Source organism: Otolemur garnettii, unplaced genomic scaffold (genome assembly GCF_000181295.1).
Source record: "Otolemur garnettii isolate 467f Iridium unplaced genomic scaffold, OtoGar3 scaffold00123, whole genome shotgun sequence".
Lineage (NCBI taxonomy): Eukaryota > Metazoa > Chordata > Mammalia > Primates > Galagidae > Otolemur > Otolemur garnettii.
The window spans coordinates 2,913,946-2,935,373 of NW_003852518.1; the positions used below are offsets into that span (position 1 = coordinate 2,913,946).

At 35.2% G+C, this 21,428-nt stretch overlaps 1 protein-coding gene across 1 annotated transcript in view; it reads right to left on the minus strand.

Annotated features, from left to right (window-relative positions):
- ABCA13 (ATP binding cassette subfamily A member 13) overlaps positions 1-21,428 on the minus strand; it is a 557,155-nt gene that overhangs the window by 30,510 nt on the left and 505,217 nt on the right. The window contains exons 58-59 of the mRNA XM_003797747.1: positions 16,761-16,864; positions 1,297-1,389 (exon numbers count right to left, since the gene is read on the minus strand). Of these exons, the coding sequence (XP_003797795.1) occupies positions 1,297-1,389; positions 16,761-16,864 (197 nt within the window). The remainder of the gene's footprint in view (positions 1-1,296; positions 1,390-16,760; positions 16,865-21,428) is intronic.

The window sequence follows — 21,428 nt, forward strand, 5'->3', positions numbered from 1 at the left end:
CACAAATGGTCCATTCTCAACCCATATAGCACTTTGGTAGAGCTCAAACTCAGAAATGGGCAGACTGACAAGTGAGTAGAGCATGCCACCCTGAGAAAAGCTCTGTCAGATGCTTTGTCCTGCTGGTTTCTGAGGCCAACGTTAGTGAATGCAAATCCAACATAGATCATCCAACAATCAGGGATGGGCTATAAAATTTTATGTAGGCATTCATAAAGGTTAGAGAGCATAAAGCATTATTTTTCTTTTGATTATGCTTATTAAAGGAAAGCAGAATACATACTAAGAATAGTTTTCGGCAGGTGCATCTGACAATTGATTGACCCTAGTGGGGATGGCCAGCCAGGGTCCCCACAGTGCCTCATGCTGGGCATTGATTACAAAATAGATATTCACCTCCTAATACATTGTCTTAATCCAGGACGTTAGCTATTTCCTCCAAGAAATAAGAATATATAAACTTCACGTGTGACAATATATCAAATTTCGCTTCAGAATTCTAATCTTAAAAACATTGAATAAATGAAACACAAAGGGACATTTATCAATGCATATTAATAAATTACTCTATATAAAAAGTAATAGCTTGAACAACAAATTAAAAGGAAATCAGAAAATCATTTAGGCAACTCTAAGTAAAAAAACTCATACATAGTCCCAAGATATAAAAGTATTCATAGAAATTGATAAAAATATATATATATATCAAAAAGTAAATGGTAAAAAGACACAAAGAAGTAATTAACCAAGAGGAAATCTAACGGATTCATGAGCATAGGAAAACAATGTCTAGTGTTTCATTAGACCAAATGAAAAGCACCCACAACTCTCTCTTGCTCTCTTAAATTGATAGAGATCTTTTTAATAAAAAGTATAGTGTTTGGTAGTATAAAGCAGGAACTGTGATTCACTGAGGGCTATATCGGTATAACTTTTTATGTAACATTTTGTGCATAATCAGGACATTTCTTGTCCTGTCTTTCTGTTGCTTCTGCAATCATATTCTGATCCTTGCCCAGTGTTACTATGATGTGGGTACAATCTCCTCCTGAGAAGAAAAAGCCTAGTGCTGCAGGGGAAGCCCTGGACTCTGTGTTTTGGGAACTGCTGCATCCTTGCCCTATGTCCTGTGGTATTTGAAACTCACCCCCTACCTTCTCAGGGCCTTCTCTCGGTGTGTGCCAGGCGGTAACTGGACCACACTGCCTCTAAAGCATCCCCAGTCATCACAATGTATCATACTGTTGATTTGATAGCAAGTATTTAAGCAAAAAGAGAAAGTGAAAGTCGGCATACCTATTTTTAAGGTGCTGAGGAGAACCAAGACACCTAAAGCTGCCGTCAACCATGATGGCCAGTCTTGTGCAGAGCGCCTCACACTCTTCCATGCTGGAAGGAAAGAAAAAAGTATCTGTAAAAAAAAGTCACATCCTAAAGATTTTTCATTGGCAAAAACAAACTTTTACCAATGAAGAGTAGTCAAAAACACTAATAGGGAAAATTATTTAATCTTTTTATATAGATATCTTATGTAAAGCAAATTAAAATCTTTAAAAATTGATAGGATTTTATTTAGGTAACCAATTACACAGTTAAAAATTTAGCTTTCCCATATATCAGGAAGATTATGTATAAAATATATAGGAGAGAATCATTTAGCAATAGTATAAAAGTATGAAATAAATATGAATGATCTTAAGAAAATAACATTAATATCTTATAAAAAGTAACAAGGAAGTTTTACTAAGACACAAATGAAATGTTGACTTAATGTAAGATAGTATAAAATAAAATAAGGAATATTTTTAAAATAGGAAAACTGTTATAAAAACTAGTAAAATATAAAATGTTAATATAATAGTAGCATAAATATAAAATATAATATTATTATAAGTGTAACTATAAAATATAAGTAACCTAATTGTAAATAATATAAATATAATTTATATTTTACTACAGTATATGATATAAAATGTAATACTATAAATTACATTACATTTAATTATAATTGCAATTATAATTTAATTTTTTTTTTTTTTTTTTTTTTGAGACAGAGCCTCAAGCTGTCCCCCTGGGCAGAGTGCCGTGGCATTACAGCTCACAGCAACCTCCAACTCCTGGGCTCAAGCGAGTCTCTTGCCTCCGCCTCCCAAGTAGCTGGGACCACAGGCGCCCGCCACAACGCCCGGCTATTTTTTGGTTGCAGCCGTCATTGTTGTTTGGCAGGTCTGGGCTGGGGATTCGAACCCGCCACCTTAGGTGTACGTGGCTGGCACCTTAGCCAGTTGAGCTATAGGCACCGAGCCATAATTTAATATTTTAAGTGAAAATACAATGTTATAAAGATTTGTAATGTACAATTACATTACTATAATTATATAAGAATATCAATTATAACATAGATATGGTATTATATCAATAAAATTTTAAGTTTAAATGTATTACAACCAGAAGAAAATTTTCAAATAATTATAAAGTATATCTTTAAAATCACTTAATGAGAGACTGAGCATGCACCCGCCCCCCTTGAGGTCTGGTGGCAGGAGCAGGAGGTCCTTCTCTTCCTCCTTCTTGCTATCCTTCTAGGATGAGCTCTGCAGCACCAAAGCTCTCTCAGAGGAGCTTTGCCATGTGATACTAGCAAGATGGCGGCTGAGTAACAGCTCCTGTGCAAGCAGGTGCAGTGAGAACGGGGAGAGAAGACTCCAGGCATCTGGCTGGTGGGTTCTGCCCAGAAACTTCCCTTTGGTGACACAGGAAGTCAGTGAGAGACTTTTGGACCCCATGAGGAGGACAAAAGTGGCGGAAAACTGGCAAGTGGTAGGTGCATTTCTTCGGTCAGAGGATGCCTGGAGCTGTAACCATAACAACGGGGGGACTGCAAACAGGAAAAGCCTGACTTGTGGGCTGTTTTGGTTTTTTTGGACTTGGGCACTCCATTGAACTGCCTTGTAGATCTTGGATGAGTGTGTGGACAACTTTGGGCATTGTCTGGGTCCCCAGATTGAGCTGTTGAGCCACAAAGGAGCTAATATCGTTCAGCTGTCAGCTGCCCACACAGCTACTGTGGGGGAACTGCCCCTGCATGTTGCAGCATGGGGATCAGTCGGGAGAACTTGAGCAAGTAATCTAGTGATTGAGCTGCCCAAAGGCAGAGACTGAGACACTGGGGAAGAATGGAGATCCAAGTGTTTGGCAGATTAAAAGCCTTGGCCCTCAGGGGCATAGAGGAAGATCAGATTTGATGCACTGGATAAGCAGGTAGCCACGCCAGGAGAGAACCCCTCAATAAGTGTTTTCCTTGGAAAGCTTCTGCTTAGCCAAGGTTCAGATTTTGGAGTGTCCTTTAAGTGGGCTGAGGAGACATTTGGGCTCCCAAGCCTGAGTGGTCTGAGAAATCAGCAGAGGCCTCCAGTCTCCATCTCATACAGCTGTATCAACATTGTGATTAACATCTGATACCTCAGAAGATCACATGTTCCCTGGACAATATTCAGTTAGATATATATTCTGTTTGGTTTTTTGGTTTGGGTTTTTTTTTTCCTTAATTTCAACATTTTTCCTTGATATTTTTCTTTTTTTCTCTCTCTTTTTGTTCTTTTTTCTCTCATTATTTTCACTCTTCTAGTTTAAATACAATCTTCCATTTTTGGCTTCTTTAACAATTAGAATTTCATTTTGCCAGTGTTTCTACCCCTACTATTTGTTTTTTTCCCCAATGTTATCCTGTAAGGGTTTTTTCTTGTTTGTTTCAGTTTGATTTATACTATTTTTGTCTTTCCTTTCTACCTGGTGGAGGTGGGGTACTGTGTGATCAGGAAAGCAAAGAGCTCTTGACCTCAAGGGAACCACCCAACCCACCATCCCAAGAGTTTGGGAGTTTTTAAGGTTTTGTCATAGTATCCTACTATACATCTATATTACTCCTGACTCCTTCTTTCAGTGCCTTTCTTTTTTTTCTCATTATTTACTTTTACTCACCCCTTCTCCTTTCTCTTTTTTCTTTCTTTTTAAAATCTTTATTCCCTTTTTGCTCTTCAATCTTCTCATCTTTCTGTTCCCATACCAAAAGGACTCATTAAAACTTTAGGCCAGGCTTGGCACTTGTGGCTTAAGCGGCTAAGGCACCAGCCACATACACCTAAGGTGGTGGGTTCGAATCCAGCCTGGGCCCGCCAAACAACAATAATGGCTGCAACCAAAAAATAGCCGGGTATTGTGGTGGGCACCTGTAATCCCAGCTACTTGGGAGGCTTGAGCCCAGGAGTTGGAGGTTGCTGTGAGCAGTGAAGCCAGGGCACTCTACCCAGGGGCTCAGCTTGAGGCTTTGTCTCAAAAAAAAAAAAACTTTAGGCCAGATGCATAGTAACTTAAAGAGCAAGAAGAAGTGAAAGGAAAATTAGGCTAAGGAAACAGAAACAAGAAAGCACTAATGAAGAAGAATCATCAAAAAAATCCTGTCAAAATGAAATACCAGTCCAGAGCAACCCCTTCAAGGGACTGTGAGGTAACTACAGCAGAAGAGTCCACCTATAAAGAAATGTTAGAAATGAGAGAAGGGGAATTTAAAAATACACATGATGAAAACAATGAAGGAAATTGCTGAGAAAGTGGAAAATAACCAGAATAGAATCAAATAAGAGATGAACGATATGAAGAATATAGAAAGGATATAGCAGAGCTGAAGGAACTGACACAGTCAATTAGGGAACTTAAAGATGCAATAGAAAGTATCAACAAGAGGTTAGACCATGCAGAAGAAAGAATCTCAGAGGCAGAAGACAAAGCTCTTGAGATAACTCAGATAGCTAAAGATGCAGAAAGGAAGAGAGAGAAAGCAGTATGTTCACTGACAGAATTATAGGACTCTATGAAGCATTCAAACATATGAGTTATAGGTATCCCAGAAGGGGAAGAAGAATGCCCCAGAGGAATGGAAGTCATTCTAGAGAATATTATAAATGAAAATTTCCCAAATATCACCAAAGATTCTGACACACTCCTTTCAGTGGGATATGGGTCCCCCTGGTCACCTCAACTCAAATAGAGCTTCTCCAAGGCACATTGTAATGAATCTATCTAAAATCAAGACAAAAGAAAAGATTTTGCCAGCTGCTGGCAGTAAACACCAACTAACCTACAGGGGCAAATCTATCAGGATGACCATGGACTTCTGTAATGAAACTTTTCAAGCCAGAAGACAAAGGTCATCTATCTTTAATCTACTTAAACATAGCAATTTCCAGCCCAGAATTCTATATCCCACTAAACTAAGCTTTAAAATTGATGGAGAAATCAAATTTTAAATTGATATGCAAACATTGAGGAAATTTGCCACAACAAGACCAGCTTTACAGGAAATAATTCAACCTGTTCTACACACTGACCATCATAATGGACCTTCAGCAAACTAAACACCCAGAAATTAAAGGACAGAACCTAGTTTCCACAATGATGCAAAAGACATAACTAAGCAATGGATTTTCACAAAATAAGATGAATAGAATGCTACCACACTTATCAATTATCTCAATAAATGTCAATGGCTTGAATTCCCCACTGAAGAGGCGTAGATTGGCTGACTGGATTAAAAAACACAAGCCGTCTATTTGCAGTCTGCAGGAAACACATCCCATGTCCAAAGATAAATTAAAACTCAGAGTTAAGGTTTGGAAGTCAATTTTTCAGGCAAATGGAATTCAGAAGAAAAGAGGGGTTGCAATCTTATTTTCAGATACATGTGGATTTAAAGCAACTAAAATAAAAAAAGACAATGATGGTTACTGCATATTGGTCAAGGGAAAAATACAACAAGAAGACATCTCAATTCTAAATATTTATGCACACAATTTAAATGTTCACAGATTCTTGAAACAGACCTTGCTTGGTCTAAGCAATATTATATCATATAACACCATGATAACAGGGGACACCCCTCTCTCAGAGCTGGACAGATCCTCTAAACAGAAATTAAACAAAGACATTAGAGATTTAAATGAGACCTTAGAACAACTGTGCTTGGGTGTGTCTATTCCATAGACATATATAGAATACTCCATCCCAATGATAAAGAATATACATTCTTATTATCCCATGGAACATTCTCCAAAACTGATCTTATCCTAGGACACAAAACAAACCTCAACAGAATCAAAATAATTGAAATTCTACCTTCCATCTTCTCAAATCACAAGGCACTAAAAGTAGAACTCAACTCCAACAAAAAATGTTCAACCTCATACAAAGGCATGGAAGTGAAACAATCTTATGCTGAATGACAGTTGGGTGCAGGAAGAAATAAAAAAGGAAATTATTCACTTCCTTAAGCATAACAACAAGGAAGACACAAGCTACCAAAACCTATGGGATACAGCAAAAGTGGTCTTGAGAGGAAAACTTATCGCTTTAGGAGCCTACATTTGAAAAATAGAAAGAGAGCACATCAACAAACTCATAAGCCATCTGATGGAATTGGAAAAAGAAGAACAAGCTAAGCCTAAACTCAGCAGAAGAAAATAAATATCCAAAATTAAATCAGAGATCAATAAAATTGAAAACAAAAGAATCATTCAGAAAATTAATGAAATAGGGAGTGATTTTTTAAAAAAATAAATAAAATAGATAAACCTTTGGCCAGACTAACTAGAAATAAAAAAGTAAAATCTCTAGTAGCCTCAATCAGAAATGATAAAGGAAAAATAACAACGGATGCCACAGAGATACAAGAGGTTATCTTTGAATACTACCAGAAACTCTATGCCCAGAAATTTGACAATGTAAAAGAAATGGATCAGTATTTGGAATCACTCCCTCTCCCTAGACTTCGCCCAGATGAAATAGATCTCCTGAACAGACTCAGTGCAATTTCAAGCACTGAGATCAAAAGAAACAATAAAAAAATCTCCCAACAAAAAAATGCCCTGATCTGGATGGCTTTACACCAGAATTCTATCAAACCTTCAAAGAAGAGCTTAATCCTATACTGCAGAAATTATTCCAAAAGACTGAGGAGGAAGGAATCTTAACCAACAAGTTCTAGGAAGCAAACATCATCCTGATACCAAAATCAGGAAAAGACCCAACTAAAAAGAATTTTCAAACCAATTTCACTAATGAATATAGATGTAAAAATTCTCAACAAAATCCTAGCCAATAGATTACAGCTTATCATCTAAAAAGTCATACATCATGATCATGTAGGTTTCATTCCAGGGATGCAAGGCTGGTTTAATATATGCAAGTCCATAAACGTTATTCACCATATCAACAGAAGCAAAACCAAAGACTATATGATCCTCTCAAAAGATGCAGAAAAAGCATTTGATAAAACCCAGAATCCTTTTTTGACTAGAAAACTGAGGAGTATAGGCATAGGTGGCACATTTCTTAAACTGATCGGAGCTATCTATGACAAACCCACAGCTAATATTTTACTGAATGGAGTAAAACTGAAAGCTTTTCCTCTTAGAACGGGAACCAGACAAGGTTGTCCTCTGTCACCATTACTATTCAACATAGTTCTGGAAGTTCTAGCCAATACAATTAGACAAGACAAGATAATAAAGGGCATCCAAATGGGAGCATAGGAGGTCAAACTTTCCCTCTTTCCTGACGATATGATCTTATACTTAGAGAACCCTAAAGACTCAACCACAAGACTCTTAGAAGTCATCAAAAAAGACAGTAATGTCTCAGGATATAAAATCAATGTCCACAAGTTAGTTGCCTTTGTATATGCCAACAACAGCCAAGATGAAAGGTTAATTAAGGACACAACTCCCTTCGCCATAGCCCCAAAGAAAATGAAATACTTAGGAATATACCTTTAAAAAAGGGGTGAAGTATCTCTATAAAGAAAATTATGAAACTCTAAGAAAGCAAATTGCAGAGGACTTTAAAAAATGGAACAACATACCATGCTCATGGCTGGGAAGAATCAACATTGTTAAAATATCTATACTTCCCAGAGCAATCTACTGATTCAATGCCATCCCTATGAAAATACCAACATCCTATTTTCAAGACTTGGAAAAAAAGCTTCTGCATTTTGTATGGAACCAGAAAAAACCTGTATAGCTAAGGCAGTTCTTAGTAATAAAAACAAAGCCGGGGGCATCACCCTACCAGATTTTAGGCTGTACTACAAGGCCATAGTGGTCAAGACAGCATGGTACTGGCACAAAAATAGAGACATAGACATTTGGAATCGATTAGAAAACCAGGAAATGAAATCAACAACTTACAACCACCTGATCTTCTATAAACCAAATAAGAACGTCCACTGGGGGAAAGACTCCCTATTCAATAATGCTGCTGGGAGAATTGGATATCCACATGTAAAAGACTAAAACCGGACCCGCACCTTTCTCCACTCACAAAAATTGATTCAAGATGGATGAAAGACTTAAATTTAAGGCATGAAACAATAAAAATCCTAAAAGAAAGAATAGTAAAAACACTGGAAGATATTAGCCTGGGGAAAGACTTCATGAAGAAGACTGGCATGGCAATAGCAACATCGGCAATAATAAACAAATGGGATTTAATTAAACTGAAAAGCTTCTGTATAGATAAGGAGACAACAACTAAAGCAAATAGACAACCTAACCAATGGGAAAGGATATTTGCATATTTTGAATCAGACAAAAGCTTAGTAACTAGGATCTATACAGAACTTAAATTAATCCACAAGAAAAAAATCAACAATCCCATAAATCAATGGGGAAGAGAGATGAATGAACAGACCCGTCCCTAAAGAAGACAGATGAATGGCTAACAAACATATGAAAAGATGCTCATTATCCCTAATTATTAGAGAAATGCAAATTGAAACCACCCTGAGATACCATCTAACCCCAGTGAGAATGGACCATATCACTACATCTCAAAACTGCCGATGCTGGTGAGGATGCAGAGAGAAAGAAACACTTTTACACTGCTGGTGGGACTGTAAACTAATACAACCTTTTTGGGAGAAAGTATGGAGAAACCTCAAAGAACTTGAGCTGGACTTCCTGTTTGATCCTGCCATCCCATTACTGGGCATCTATCCAGAAGGAAAAAAAAAAACTTGTTCTAGACTGTTTTACACAACTCAATTTATAATTGCTAAATTGTGGAAACAGCCTAAATGCCCTTCAACCCAGGAATGGATTGGTAAGCTGTGCCATATGTATACCATGGAATACTATTCAGCCTTTTAAAAGAATGGAGATTTTGCAGCATTTGTACTAACCTGGACGGAGGTGGAACACATTATTCTTAGTGAAGCATCACAGGAATGGAGAAGTATCAATCCTATGTACTCAACTTTGATATGAGGACATTAATGACAATCAATGACACAGTGGGGGGTGGGGTGGGGGAAGAGGAGACCAGACAGAGAAAGAGGGAGGGGGTAAGGGAAAGGAAAAGAAAACAAAGAAAAGAAAAGAAAATAGTGACTAATTCTCACATAAATTGGATTTAATTCTGACCAAAGTACATTACTTAAACATTAATTTTTAATTCAACTTGTTAATATATTGTTTAGGATATTGTATCCTCATTTATAAGTGAAATATTTTGTAATTTCCCCTTTATAATAACATATTTTGTCCAATTTTAATATTAGGTATATCCAGATGAAGTAGAATGATTTCAAAGTATTTCTTCTTTTGCTGTTGTGTATAAGATTTGGCATGATCTGTTTTTTAAAATTATCTTTTATTTTTATTCATAAATATTAGTTGTCTATCTTTTGAAACTTGGAAAAAAAATAAGTTAACTGATGACTCCATACTGAACCTCAGTCCAACATTCTATAATAGACATAACTCTTATTTGACAATGTGAATGTAACTTTTCTTGCATTATTATTGCTCAATCTTTTGTTATAGCCATTGTCTGATTTCTTTTCTGAATATATTTATCTTCATTTGTTCTTTATGAGGTTTTTGTTTCTAGTTCTTATCTTAAACATTATTATTGTTATTAAATTTTAAGCCTTTTTAATTTTGTAAAGGCAAAAAGTGGAAACCAAATAAACACATGTATATGTAAAAATAAAATAAAATAAAATCACTTAGTGAGAGAAAGAAAAATATTAAAAGAAAGTCTTGAGAGAAGACTTGTCCAGAAAATATTAATATTTATGACATAGCAAAAATAATTAAAATTAAATAATACACTGAATAATTACAAAGCAGATGAAGCAGATGGCATTAGAAGAAAATAAGAACCCCCCCAAAAAAGATATAATAGCTTAAATATGTAAGTGATTTGAGGATGGGAACATACTTTCTGAGGATAGCAGCAGTGGAAAGAGCTCTGAAAGGGATTTTTGATACACTTGAGAAGACAAATCTGCACACGTCTAAGAAGTGTAGCAAATCGCAGCAAACTCAGATCAAAAAAAATTGCGAGAAACATAATAGGTAGGGGGTGGTATACTTTAATTAATTCACACATAATAATTTAAAAACAAAATTACATAAATTCAATGAAGAAAGGGCAAATAACATGTAGAGATCATTAAAAGAGCTGTTCATGGTTAATAAACATACCAACAAATTATAAACTAAACCATCAAATCAATTAATTTTATTATTATTATTTTTTTATGTTTTGCAGTTTTGGGCTGGGGCCGAGTTTGAACTCACCAGCTCTGGTATGGCTCTGGTAGCCACAGTCGCCGCCCCAAATTAATTAATTTTAAAACTATATTCCAACCAGATGGAATCCCTCATGTATGCTTCAGAGAAAAATGTGTTTTACTTCCATTCTAATTTCTATAAAAATATGTTATCAGATGAAAAAATACCCAGAGAGACAAAGTCATTTCCTCAGTAATTCTAAATACATTATCTCATATATTGCTGCTGAGAATAAAAATTGGTGTTACTTTTTTGAAACCAACTTAGATTTAATTCCTTTTCTGGGAACTTACTCTAGGAAATGCAACAAACATGAATACATGTAAGGACTTATTTATATAAACATTTGAAAGCAGGTAAACCTAAATGTGTCATGGTAGGATAACACAATACTCAGATAAATGAGAGCACATCCCTGCGGCAGTCAGCCATCAAATCAGGGCCTCTAAAGTCATTAAGTTCATGGGACAAAGGTCGTAGTATAGAATGATAAGGTGATAATGCAAATTAGAAGAACTTCACAGGTATGTGAAAGAAATTTCCAAGGAAGGAAAAAAGCCACAAAAAAAGTATGCCTATCAATACCTGAACAGTGAAATTAACAGCTCAATTTCTTTCCTTCTTTTATAATTTTATATTATCCAAATTCTCTACAGAAAGCATATCTTATTGCAGAACAGTCCTAAGGTATCTGGTTAGTGTGTATTTAGATCAAGATTATATTTCTCAACCTTCTTTGCAGGTGAATGTGGATATGCAACAAGAGCAGGTCAATAGAATGTACAATCTCTGGGTCATCTTGAAATATGGCAACCCACTGAGCTAGATTTTGGTTTTTGTCCACTTTCCTTGAGCTGGGTAAACATAATACTGAGGAGTCAACAACAGCCATGACAACTGTGATGACAGCATGGCAGAAAAAACCCAAGGCCTTGGTCAGCCTGATGGGGCACAGCCCAGTAAGATGAATTATGAAGTAAGAGAAAAAAATACGTCTTAGTCTGAGCTACTATAGGTTGAGGTTCTTTTGTAGTTTAACATGAAGTCTGAGGAATACATATGATAAGCATTCCAAACATGCTTTATGGATGTATCTGTGAAAACCTATCTTTCTCTATGTTTCTTTAATTAATTTTGATTTAATAGTCCTATTGTTTTTTAATGAGTGAACCATAGGTACTTAAATAAAGAGGAAGACTACGAAATCACTTCCTTAAACATAGGGCAGACAAATGTAAGTCCAAATAGCAACCAATACAAAGTAAGTCCTCAGAATAACTGACTTGGTAGTTATAACTGAATTGGTATTAACTCTCCAACAAATATTCTCCAAATATATGGGATGAAATCACAGCCTAGAGGACAAAGACAGACATTTTGATGATCTTTCACATCAAGAAAAATACACAAAGCCAGGAATTGTGCTATGAAAGCAGTCGCTGGTCAGTCTTTTGCTCAAAAAAAGGGAGGCCAAATTTCCTTTATGGGAGGTTAATCTGATTAGCACATAAATATGGTTAGGTGATGTAGTCACTTCAGCACTATGTTAGTTTCATAGTGTTAGTTATTCTTGGTTGAACTGTTTCAAATTCCTCTTAGTAATTAAACTTTGCAGAGTTCTTACCCTCAGCTTCCTGCTCCATGCTTTACCAAGATCCTCTGGGATAAAGAACAGAAGAAGCAATGAGATATAAACTCAAATAGGAGCAAAATGCCCAATTTGAAGTCTTCTCAACCAAAGGCTCCTGCTGTAGAGTCACAGAATCCCTCATCAGCTGCCCTACTCTTCAGTAACAGTGAATAATTTAAATCTTTGTATTGCATGAATATGGACAGATGTGTGGAAATGAATATATATCTTTAATGTAAAGCCAAATGATAGGAGGATATAAAAGAAACTGCAGCAATATGTGGTCTTTCTTAGAAAGAAAGTTATAGTCTGCTATAATTATATAAAGGAAATAAAAGAAATTTGTATTGTGATACCACTTTACCCAATCTTAGGACCTCTGCATGCACATGAAGTTCTCATGCCAGCAAACAAACACCAGCCACATAAATATAGGAATTTGCAGAATTGGCAAAGCAAAATAATGATTTTAAGCAAAAACATATACACATTATGATAAAGTAAATGGGTCAAATTTAATTCATTTTAGTGTAAGATTTTATTTCCTGAAGTGAAAGAAAAAAAAGAAGAAAAAAGTATCAGTGGTAGGACTTCTGGCTATAGTCAAATGAAGAAATTGTCAAATTATTTCCCTCAAAAATAACTATAAATCTGGACAAAATTAACAAAAACAACCATTTATGAATTCAGAAAAGCAGCCAAAGGAATACAGAAGCCTAACCAGAATTTACAGCTAACAAACTGCTAAGCTTAGGATAGGAAGAGTGGCAGTCTGTGGCATTCCAGCCCTGGACTGCTCTCATCTCTACCCACTGCCCCCAACACACAGCTGCTAGCAGGGCAGAGCAGGTATAAGCTCTGGTAGCTTCTCAGTCACAGCCAAGGGAAGTGTACTCAACAAGGACCACTGGGCAATGCCCAGGCCCAGTAGCATTGTTGGTAGATGTGACTATCTTAGAGCCAGGCAAACATGAAAGGCCAACATTCCAATATCTGGACAGAGGAGGCCTCCACTAGACTGAAACTTTGTGGCTGTGGCATATAACTGAGGCAGCAGGCATGAGCAGTAGAGACAGGAGAAAGAAGGCTAGGCCAGCACACATTGCACGTTGTCCCAGAGGCTATCCACATGCACACAGCAGAGACACAAAAGACCCCCAGTAAAACTGAGCCAACCTGAAAATGGCCTGAACTTTGAGTGTTCCTGTCATATACTCATAGGTCTCTCATCAGAAGACAAAAATCTTGTTGGACTGATATGGTTGAGTCTAACCTCTACCCACTCACTGGCTGGCAACAGGCCTGCGTAAAAACAGGCATGACTTCTATGCAGCCAGGCTTAAATAAATGGAAACAAATTTGAAAAAATAAACTGAGCAGAATCATCAATAGCCACTTACTATAAGGGAAAAACTTTTCATAGATTTATTCCAGGTAGATACAAAATGAACAAATATTTTTAAAAAGAGGAACAATTATAAAAATGTTCAGTTTTCAATAAAAATTATAAGACATAGGCAAAGAAAACAAAAATTGTGATCCATAATAAAGGAAAAAAGAAGTCAGTCGAAATTGTTTCTAAGCATTTCTTGATGCTAGATTTAGTAGAAAAACATTCAATGCAGCCATTAAAACTATGATCAAGCAATATATGTTTAAAGAATTAAAGGAAAGTTTGATAATGGAGATTCTGAAGAAAGACATGCAAGTTATAAAATAAAAAAATCTTTAAGCAAAAAGTACAATAAAAGAAATGAAAAATTCACTGAAGGGTTACCATCAGATTCAAGATGGCAGAAGAATCGGGGAACTTGAACATAAATCAGTAAAAGTTACCCAATACAAAAATTAAGAAAAACAAGATTAAGGAGAAATAAGCATAAACTCATAGATTTGTGCACTAATATCAGAGTTTGAACAAAGAATGGACCAAAAAGAGGAGAGAAGATAGAACAAATTAAAAAAAGTTTGAGTAAATAATGGCCAGAACGTTCTCAAATTTTTCACATGGACAAATAAACATCAGAAATGACAATTACACATGTTAGTGTATAACACTCTGAAAATATAATTTTCTTATATATTTTCTTATCTTCTTTAAAAGATTTAAGATTGTACAAAGTGGTGATTATATGTTGTACTGAATTTATAGCATATAAAATATAGTATGTATGATTAACAATAGCACAAAAAAGGAGGAAGACAATGGAGCCATGTCAGGGATATACAAAGCCATATTGTTCAACAATGAAAAGGAGCAAACTGCTGATGTTTCCTACAACATGAATGGAGTTCAAAAACATTATGTTAAGTTAAAGAAGGCAGACAACAAAAACTACTTGTTGCATGATCTATTAATATAAAATATCAATATAAAGAAAATTGATATAGGCAGAAAAAAAACAATATTTTTCTAGGCTAGGTGTTTGGATGAGGGTTCAACTGAAAACAGGCATGAAAACAATTAAGGGATGATAGAAATGTTCTAAACTCATTTATGGTGACATTTGTACAAGTCTATAGATTTACTAGAAAATCATATACTTGCAGTGGTTATATTACATGGCAGGTAAATAACTTAAAAACGTTATTTTAAAAATTGATGTTTATTATGGCAATAAAAATTTGGAAATGTTTGGCATTATAGGCAAAGCTATTGGTGAATAAGAGTAAAAGGTTAAAAAAGAGACATCAGAGACAGAAAATTAAGAAAAGTCTACTTTGACAAGAAGCAATGTGCAATGTGTGTTAACAGTTTATTTCTTCATGACATGTTGGGTTTACAAGTTTGGATTGTCAAGGTAGCCCCCAACACATTAATGGAAATGGCTGTAAGTTACCGGCAAAGTCTCTTGAGATGCCCTCAGAAATCTCTATTTCACACAATACGGTGATTTTATATTTCCTTCTAGTAACAAGGGCTAGGCTACTAACTCAAACACACACATAATGATTTACTAGTTGCTAAGAGACATTCTTCCATGGGTCATAAATGCTCCTACCAGCCTTTCCATGAATTTCCAGAATGCAAGGCCTTGACTTTACTTGAGCCATTTCTCAAAGTTATTTTAGCAGTGAACAACCTTGAAGGAAGAGGTGACATCTCCCCAAACCAAGAGCTGGCTTATCAGTACTATAGAATAGAGAGTTTACTCTATTTTGTGTTCCTCTCCTGTGTGTGAAGGAATCCTTCTATGCTTACTTATGCTACTCCTATGGGAACTGGGGTTCAAGGAAAATATCAGACCATGTTGACACTGGCTACTGGTTTTTCTGTGAGTAATAAAGTATTTCATCTCTGACCCAGAACTTCTGTGTCCTCTATATCAGCATCCATGAAACTATGGCAAGCTAAATTTGTTATCTTGCAGGGAAGATAAAGTTTCAGGTCTTTGGAAGTTTTTAACATTATACTCATGGTTTACTTTACTTAAGCATAAAAAGGAGAAGTCTAAATTTGAAAGCCTGATCTCCATTACATCATCAGGATATTTATTAGCTAAATGATATTGCCCACTCTCCATAAACATTTTTTTAATTTCAAATTAATATTAGGGTACAAATTTTTAGATTACATTGTTCTCACTTCAAAGGTAAAGTTCCAGTTGTAAAAAACCCCCTTGCCCAGGGGGCATGGTATACACCCATATATTGTACCCATTAGGTGAGATCCCACTAAATGCTCTCCCTCCTTCTGTCAATAATCCTTCCCCCTCACCTCTCCCCTTTTCCTCTTCCCCCTGCCCCCATTCTAGACTATATTTGTGTTCTATTATTTATATGAGCATATAATTGTTTATATACTGATTTCATACTACTATTGAGTACATTGGATATTTATTTTTCCATTCTTGTGATACTTTACTAAGAAGAATGTGTTTCAGCTCCATCCAGGTAAACATAAAATATGTAAATCCTTCATCTTTTTTATGGCTGAATAGTATTCATTGGTATACATATACCACAAATTTGTTAATATATGTTTGCATGGCTTTGTAAACTATTAAAATCTATTACAGATTTAAAAGAAGTCAATGATTTTAAAATCTAATTACAAAAATAATTCTATGATGAAATAAATATTAGCCCAGATTCAGTAACCAGTTAAGTTTTTGGTTCAAATAATTCTACCTTGGAGAAGAGGCCTTGGGTAGAAAGGATTTCAAAGATCCTTTGGGAGGAACTAAATAAGGAAGTCTAGTACTCATCCTTGAGCAGTAGCAATGCATTAGGCAAAAGTAGTCTTTGGACACAAACTACTAGGATAATTCTAGCTTTGCTACTTGATTGTTGTATTATTTTGGTTATTTAATCTCCCTCTCTGTAAGTCTCTTAATGTATACAATGGGGAGTAACAATAATATCATCATTATAGTGCTGTAAAGATAAAGAAATGTCTGTGTGTAGAACTATGTCTGGCCCTGAATGCACTCCTGAAATTTTGACTTCTACTTAGACTTGCTGAGTAAATGGCCACATAAGAGAGTGTAGTTCACCTGTGTGAAGTCAGCACTGCAGCACAGCCTTCCTGAACCTCCTTCGTTATTGTTTGCCACAGGTACCGCTTAGAGCAGGGGTCCATCCCAGAGCTAGGCTCATCCTGAAAAAAAGAAAATACAAAGCAATGGGCATTTGAGACAAAAAAAAAAAAAAAAAAAAAAATATTTATAATAACATGTGAAACCAAACCCTGGCTGAGAGAAAATCTCCACTGTGCCTCTAGCAAGCACCTTTCCATTGGCTTTTTTTTCACTTGCTTCAACATAGTCAGTATAATGAGAGAAAGTAAGAGCTTAATAAGTGAGTTCCTGACTCCCCCACTCATGCAGGATGCCAGTCAAGGCCAAATGCTTTCTCATCTAATCTAGATTACTAAGGATATCAGCACAGCCAATAGGTTGAGAAAGGCTAGGAGCAGAGAAAAGAAGCTGTGGATCATACTGACCACCTGAGAACTTTATTAGGAAGCCCACTCACAAACAGACACCTCACAAATGGCCTACAAGCATCTCAAGCACCCAGTATGCCTTATTTTCCCCTTTCCCCAAGCAGATGTCACTAGAGTATGCTCAAATAGGGTGAGTCCATGTGTGACATTCAAACAACCAGCACAACTTTGTGGAATTGAAAGAAAGATGCATGAACTTCACCATTTCAGGGAAATATTCTAGAGTAGTCAGGTTGCAAGCTCTCAGCACCTGACCTGCCGTTGTGTAATTTAGAAAAGGCATACAATCTTAAGAACTTCCCCCCTCCCACCAAGAATGACCAGGAAGCACAGAGCAGGTAAATCTGTTGAAAAGATCTGAGAAAGCCCCAGAATCCCTAACCTGGCTGACTGGGGAAAGCATTTCTTGCACAAAGTCAGTAAAGACCAAAAGAGGTGATTCCTTCTTCAAATGCAAGGTAAATAAAGCAAAGTTTTAAGAAACCTTAAAAAATGGAAATATGATACTATAAAAGAAAACAATTATATTCTAATAACTGACACAAAGGAAATAAAGAATTACAAATTGCCATACATAGGGTTCAAAATACTTATTTTAAGGAAACTCAGTAAGCTAAAAGTAGACAAAGAACAACTCAATGAAAAACAAACAAAAAAAAATACATGAATAAAAGGAGAAGCTCAAAAACAGCTAGAAAAAAATTAAAAGAATCAAATAGAAATACTAAAGCTAAATAATACAAAAAAGTGAAATGAAAATTGCAATAGAGAGTGAAACACAGATCTGATCAAGCAAACAAAAGAATCTGTCAACTTGGAAACAGGTTATTTGAATTTATTCAGGTAGAAGAAATAAAAGAAAGAAGAATGAAAAGAAATAAAGAAAGCTTATAGGGTTTTTGGGACATTATCAAGAGAGCTAACTTCTGTCTTATAAGATGTATTAAAAAAGAAACAGAAGATGCTAGGTGTGGTAGCTCACCTGTAATCCTAGCACTCTGGGAGGCCAAGGCAGGTGGAATTCCTGAGCTCATGAGTTCTAGACAACCTGACCAAAAGCAAGACTCTGTCTAAAAGTAGTTGAGCATTGTGGTGGGTACCTAAAGTCTCAACTACCTGAGACATTGAGCAAGAGGATCACTTGAACCCAAGAGTGTGATGTTTCTGTGAGCTATGTATGGTGCCAGAGAACTCTACTGAGGGCAACAACACAAAAATGAGGGTAACAATGACAAGAAAGAAACAAAGAAAGGAAGGAAGGAAGGGAGGGAGGGAGGGAGGGAGGGGGAGAAAAAGAAAAAGAAAAGAGAAACAGAAGAAAGAAAAGGGAAAAAGCTTATTTAAAGAAATAACTTCTGAAGTATTTTTAAATTTGACAAAAAAGATGACATTGAGATATACTGAAGCTCAAAAGTTCTGAAACAACTTTAACCAAAGAATGATTTACTGAGAGACACAATAATCAAATTGTTAATGATCAAAAACAGATTTTGAAAGCAGCAAGAGAAAAAAGCTCAGCACATACAAGGAAATCACCACAAGGCTATCAGAGATTTTTCAGCAGAAATCTTAAGGACTAGGAAAGAGTGGTATGATATATGCAAAATGCTGGGGAAAAACAAAAACAAACAAACAAAAAAATCCCTAGAAAACCAGGATACTTTACCCAGCAGCACTTTTCTTCAGAAATGAAGCAGAGATAAAGAATTTCCCAAACAAACAAAAGCTGGATAGTTTGATCACCACTACATTGACCTTACAAAGAATGCTAAAGGGAGTTCTTCAAGATAAAATGAAAGGATGATAATTAGTAATATGAAAAAACTTAAAATTATAAAATATACTATAAGGTTAATTATACAGTCAAATTTAGAATATTCAATACATTAATGCCACCAGTATGTTAAAATATAAGAGTATCAAAAATAATTTTAGCAACAATAATTTGTATATATACAATATAAAAAGCTATAATTGTCAGAAACATAAAATAAATGAATAAAAGTCAAAATGTAAATCTTTTTGGTATGTCATCAAAGTTAAGTTGCTTTCAGCTTAAAATAGGGTTTTACAAACATGAAATATTTTATATATTCTGAAGTAGATACACACACACACTCACATACATACATCAAAAAAAAAAAAAAAATTCCCAGAGACAACTGAATCATTATTTCTGGTTTCTCTTCAGATCTCACATGTCTTTTGCCTTTTACTAAAGATAATTGAATCAAAGAATACCAATATAGAAAATTATTAAATCAAAAGGTAAACAAAAGAAGAATAAAAGAACAAATAAACTAAAAACAGCTAGAAAAAAATTAACAAACATTAAGAGTATGTTCTTACATACCAATCATTACTTGCAATGTAAATAGATAAAATCAAAAGACCTAGAGTGAATTATTGAGTAAAACCAAGACCCAACTATATGCTGTCTGTGAGAAACTTGCTATAGTTTTAAGGATACACAGAGAATGGAATGATAGAAAAAGATATTCTGTACCAGGGGTCCTCAAACTTATAAACAGGGGGCCAGTTTACTGTCCCTCAGACGGCAGGAGGGCCAGACTGCAGGACCTGGGCCTAGTTGGCTGCCAAGCAGGACAGGCAGCGGTGGCAAAAACACCCAGTGGGCCAGATAAATTTCCTCAGTGGGCCCCATGGGCCATAGTTTAAGGATGCCTGTTCTATGCAAATGAAAACCCAAAGAGAAGCAAATATACTTTAAGTTAAAAACTGTAAAAGGAGACAATAAAAGTTACTATATAATAGTAAAAGTGTTAATTTATTAGGAGTATATAAAAATTATAAATAGATAAGCACACAACATCAGAGTACTTAATAAATAAGGTAAATGTTAACAGAATTGTCAAAGGAGAAAAAGACAGAAATACAATAATAGTGGAGGACTTCAATATTGCACTTTAAATAATGGATACATCATCCAGATAGAAAATCAACAAAGAAACAGTGTACTTAAGCTACACTAAAAATATTTGGAAATAATTTTATCCAAGAAGGTGAAAGACCTGTATATTGAAAAATATAAAACTTGATGAAAACAATTGAGAACATCAATAAATGGAAACTAGATCAAATGATCAACCATACACAGAACATTTTCTCCAACAGCAGCAGACACACATTCTTCTCTGGCACACATAAAACATTCTCTACAACAGATCATATGTTAGATCACAAAACAAACTTTTAGAAATTTAAGAAGACTGAAATTACATTTAGTACCATTTCAGACAACAACGGTAAAAGGAAAATTGAAAAATTTACAAATATGTATAAATGAAAACAACACACTTCTGAACTACCAATGGGTCAAACATGAAACAAATGAAAATGGAAACATAATATACTAAAATTTGCGAGATGGAACAAAAAAAGTTTTAAGTGGGATATTTATAGTAATAAACACAAATATTAAGAAAAAGAGAAATATTTCAAATTAATAACCTATATATAGAACTAAAGGAACTTGAAAAAGAAATTAGCAAAGCCTAAAGTTTAAAGAAACACAATAATATAAAGTCATATATAATAAGTCCACAGCTAACATCATACTCAACTGTGAAAAGCTAAAATCTTTTCCTCTAAAATGAGGAAGAAGATTAGAATGGCCACTTGGTATGCTTCTATTCAGCATAATACTAGAAGTCCTAGACAGAGCAATTAAACAAGACAAAGAAATAAAAGGCATTTAAGTCAGAAAGGAAGAAGTAAAACTTCTCTGCACAAGGCATTTTCTAGTATATAGAAAAGATTCCACCAAAAAAACAAAAAAAAAATCTGTTATAACTAATAAATAAATTCAATGAAGTCATGGGATACAAAATAAACATGTGAATGTTGGTCATATTTATATATACTAACAATGAATTGTTGGAAAAAATTTTAAACAACCCCATTTTATAATAGCATCCAAAAAACCACTTAGGAATAATTTTAACCAAGGAGGTAAAAGATTTATACCTAGAAAACTTAAAAATTGATAAAAAAAAAAATTGAAGACACAAATAAATGGAAAGATATCTGTTTAGGTCAATTTAAAGAATTAATGCTTTTAGATGACCAAAAATCGCATTACAACAAAGATATTTGTATCAGAATGTTTATCGCAGCCCAATTCATAATTGCCAGGTCATGGAAGAAGCCCAAGTGCCCATCGATCCACGAATGGATCAACAAACTGTGGTATATG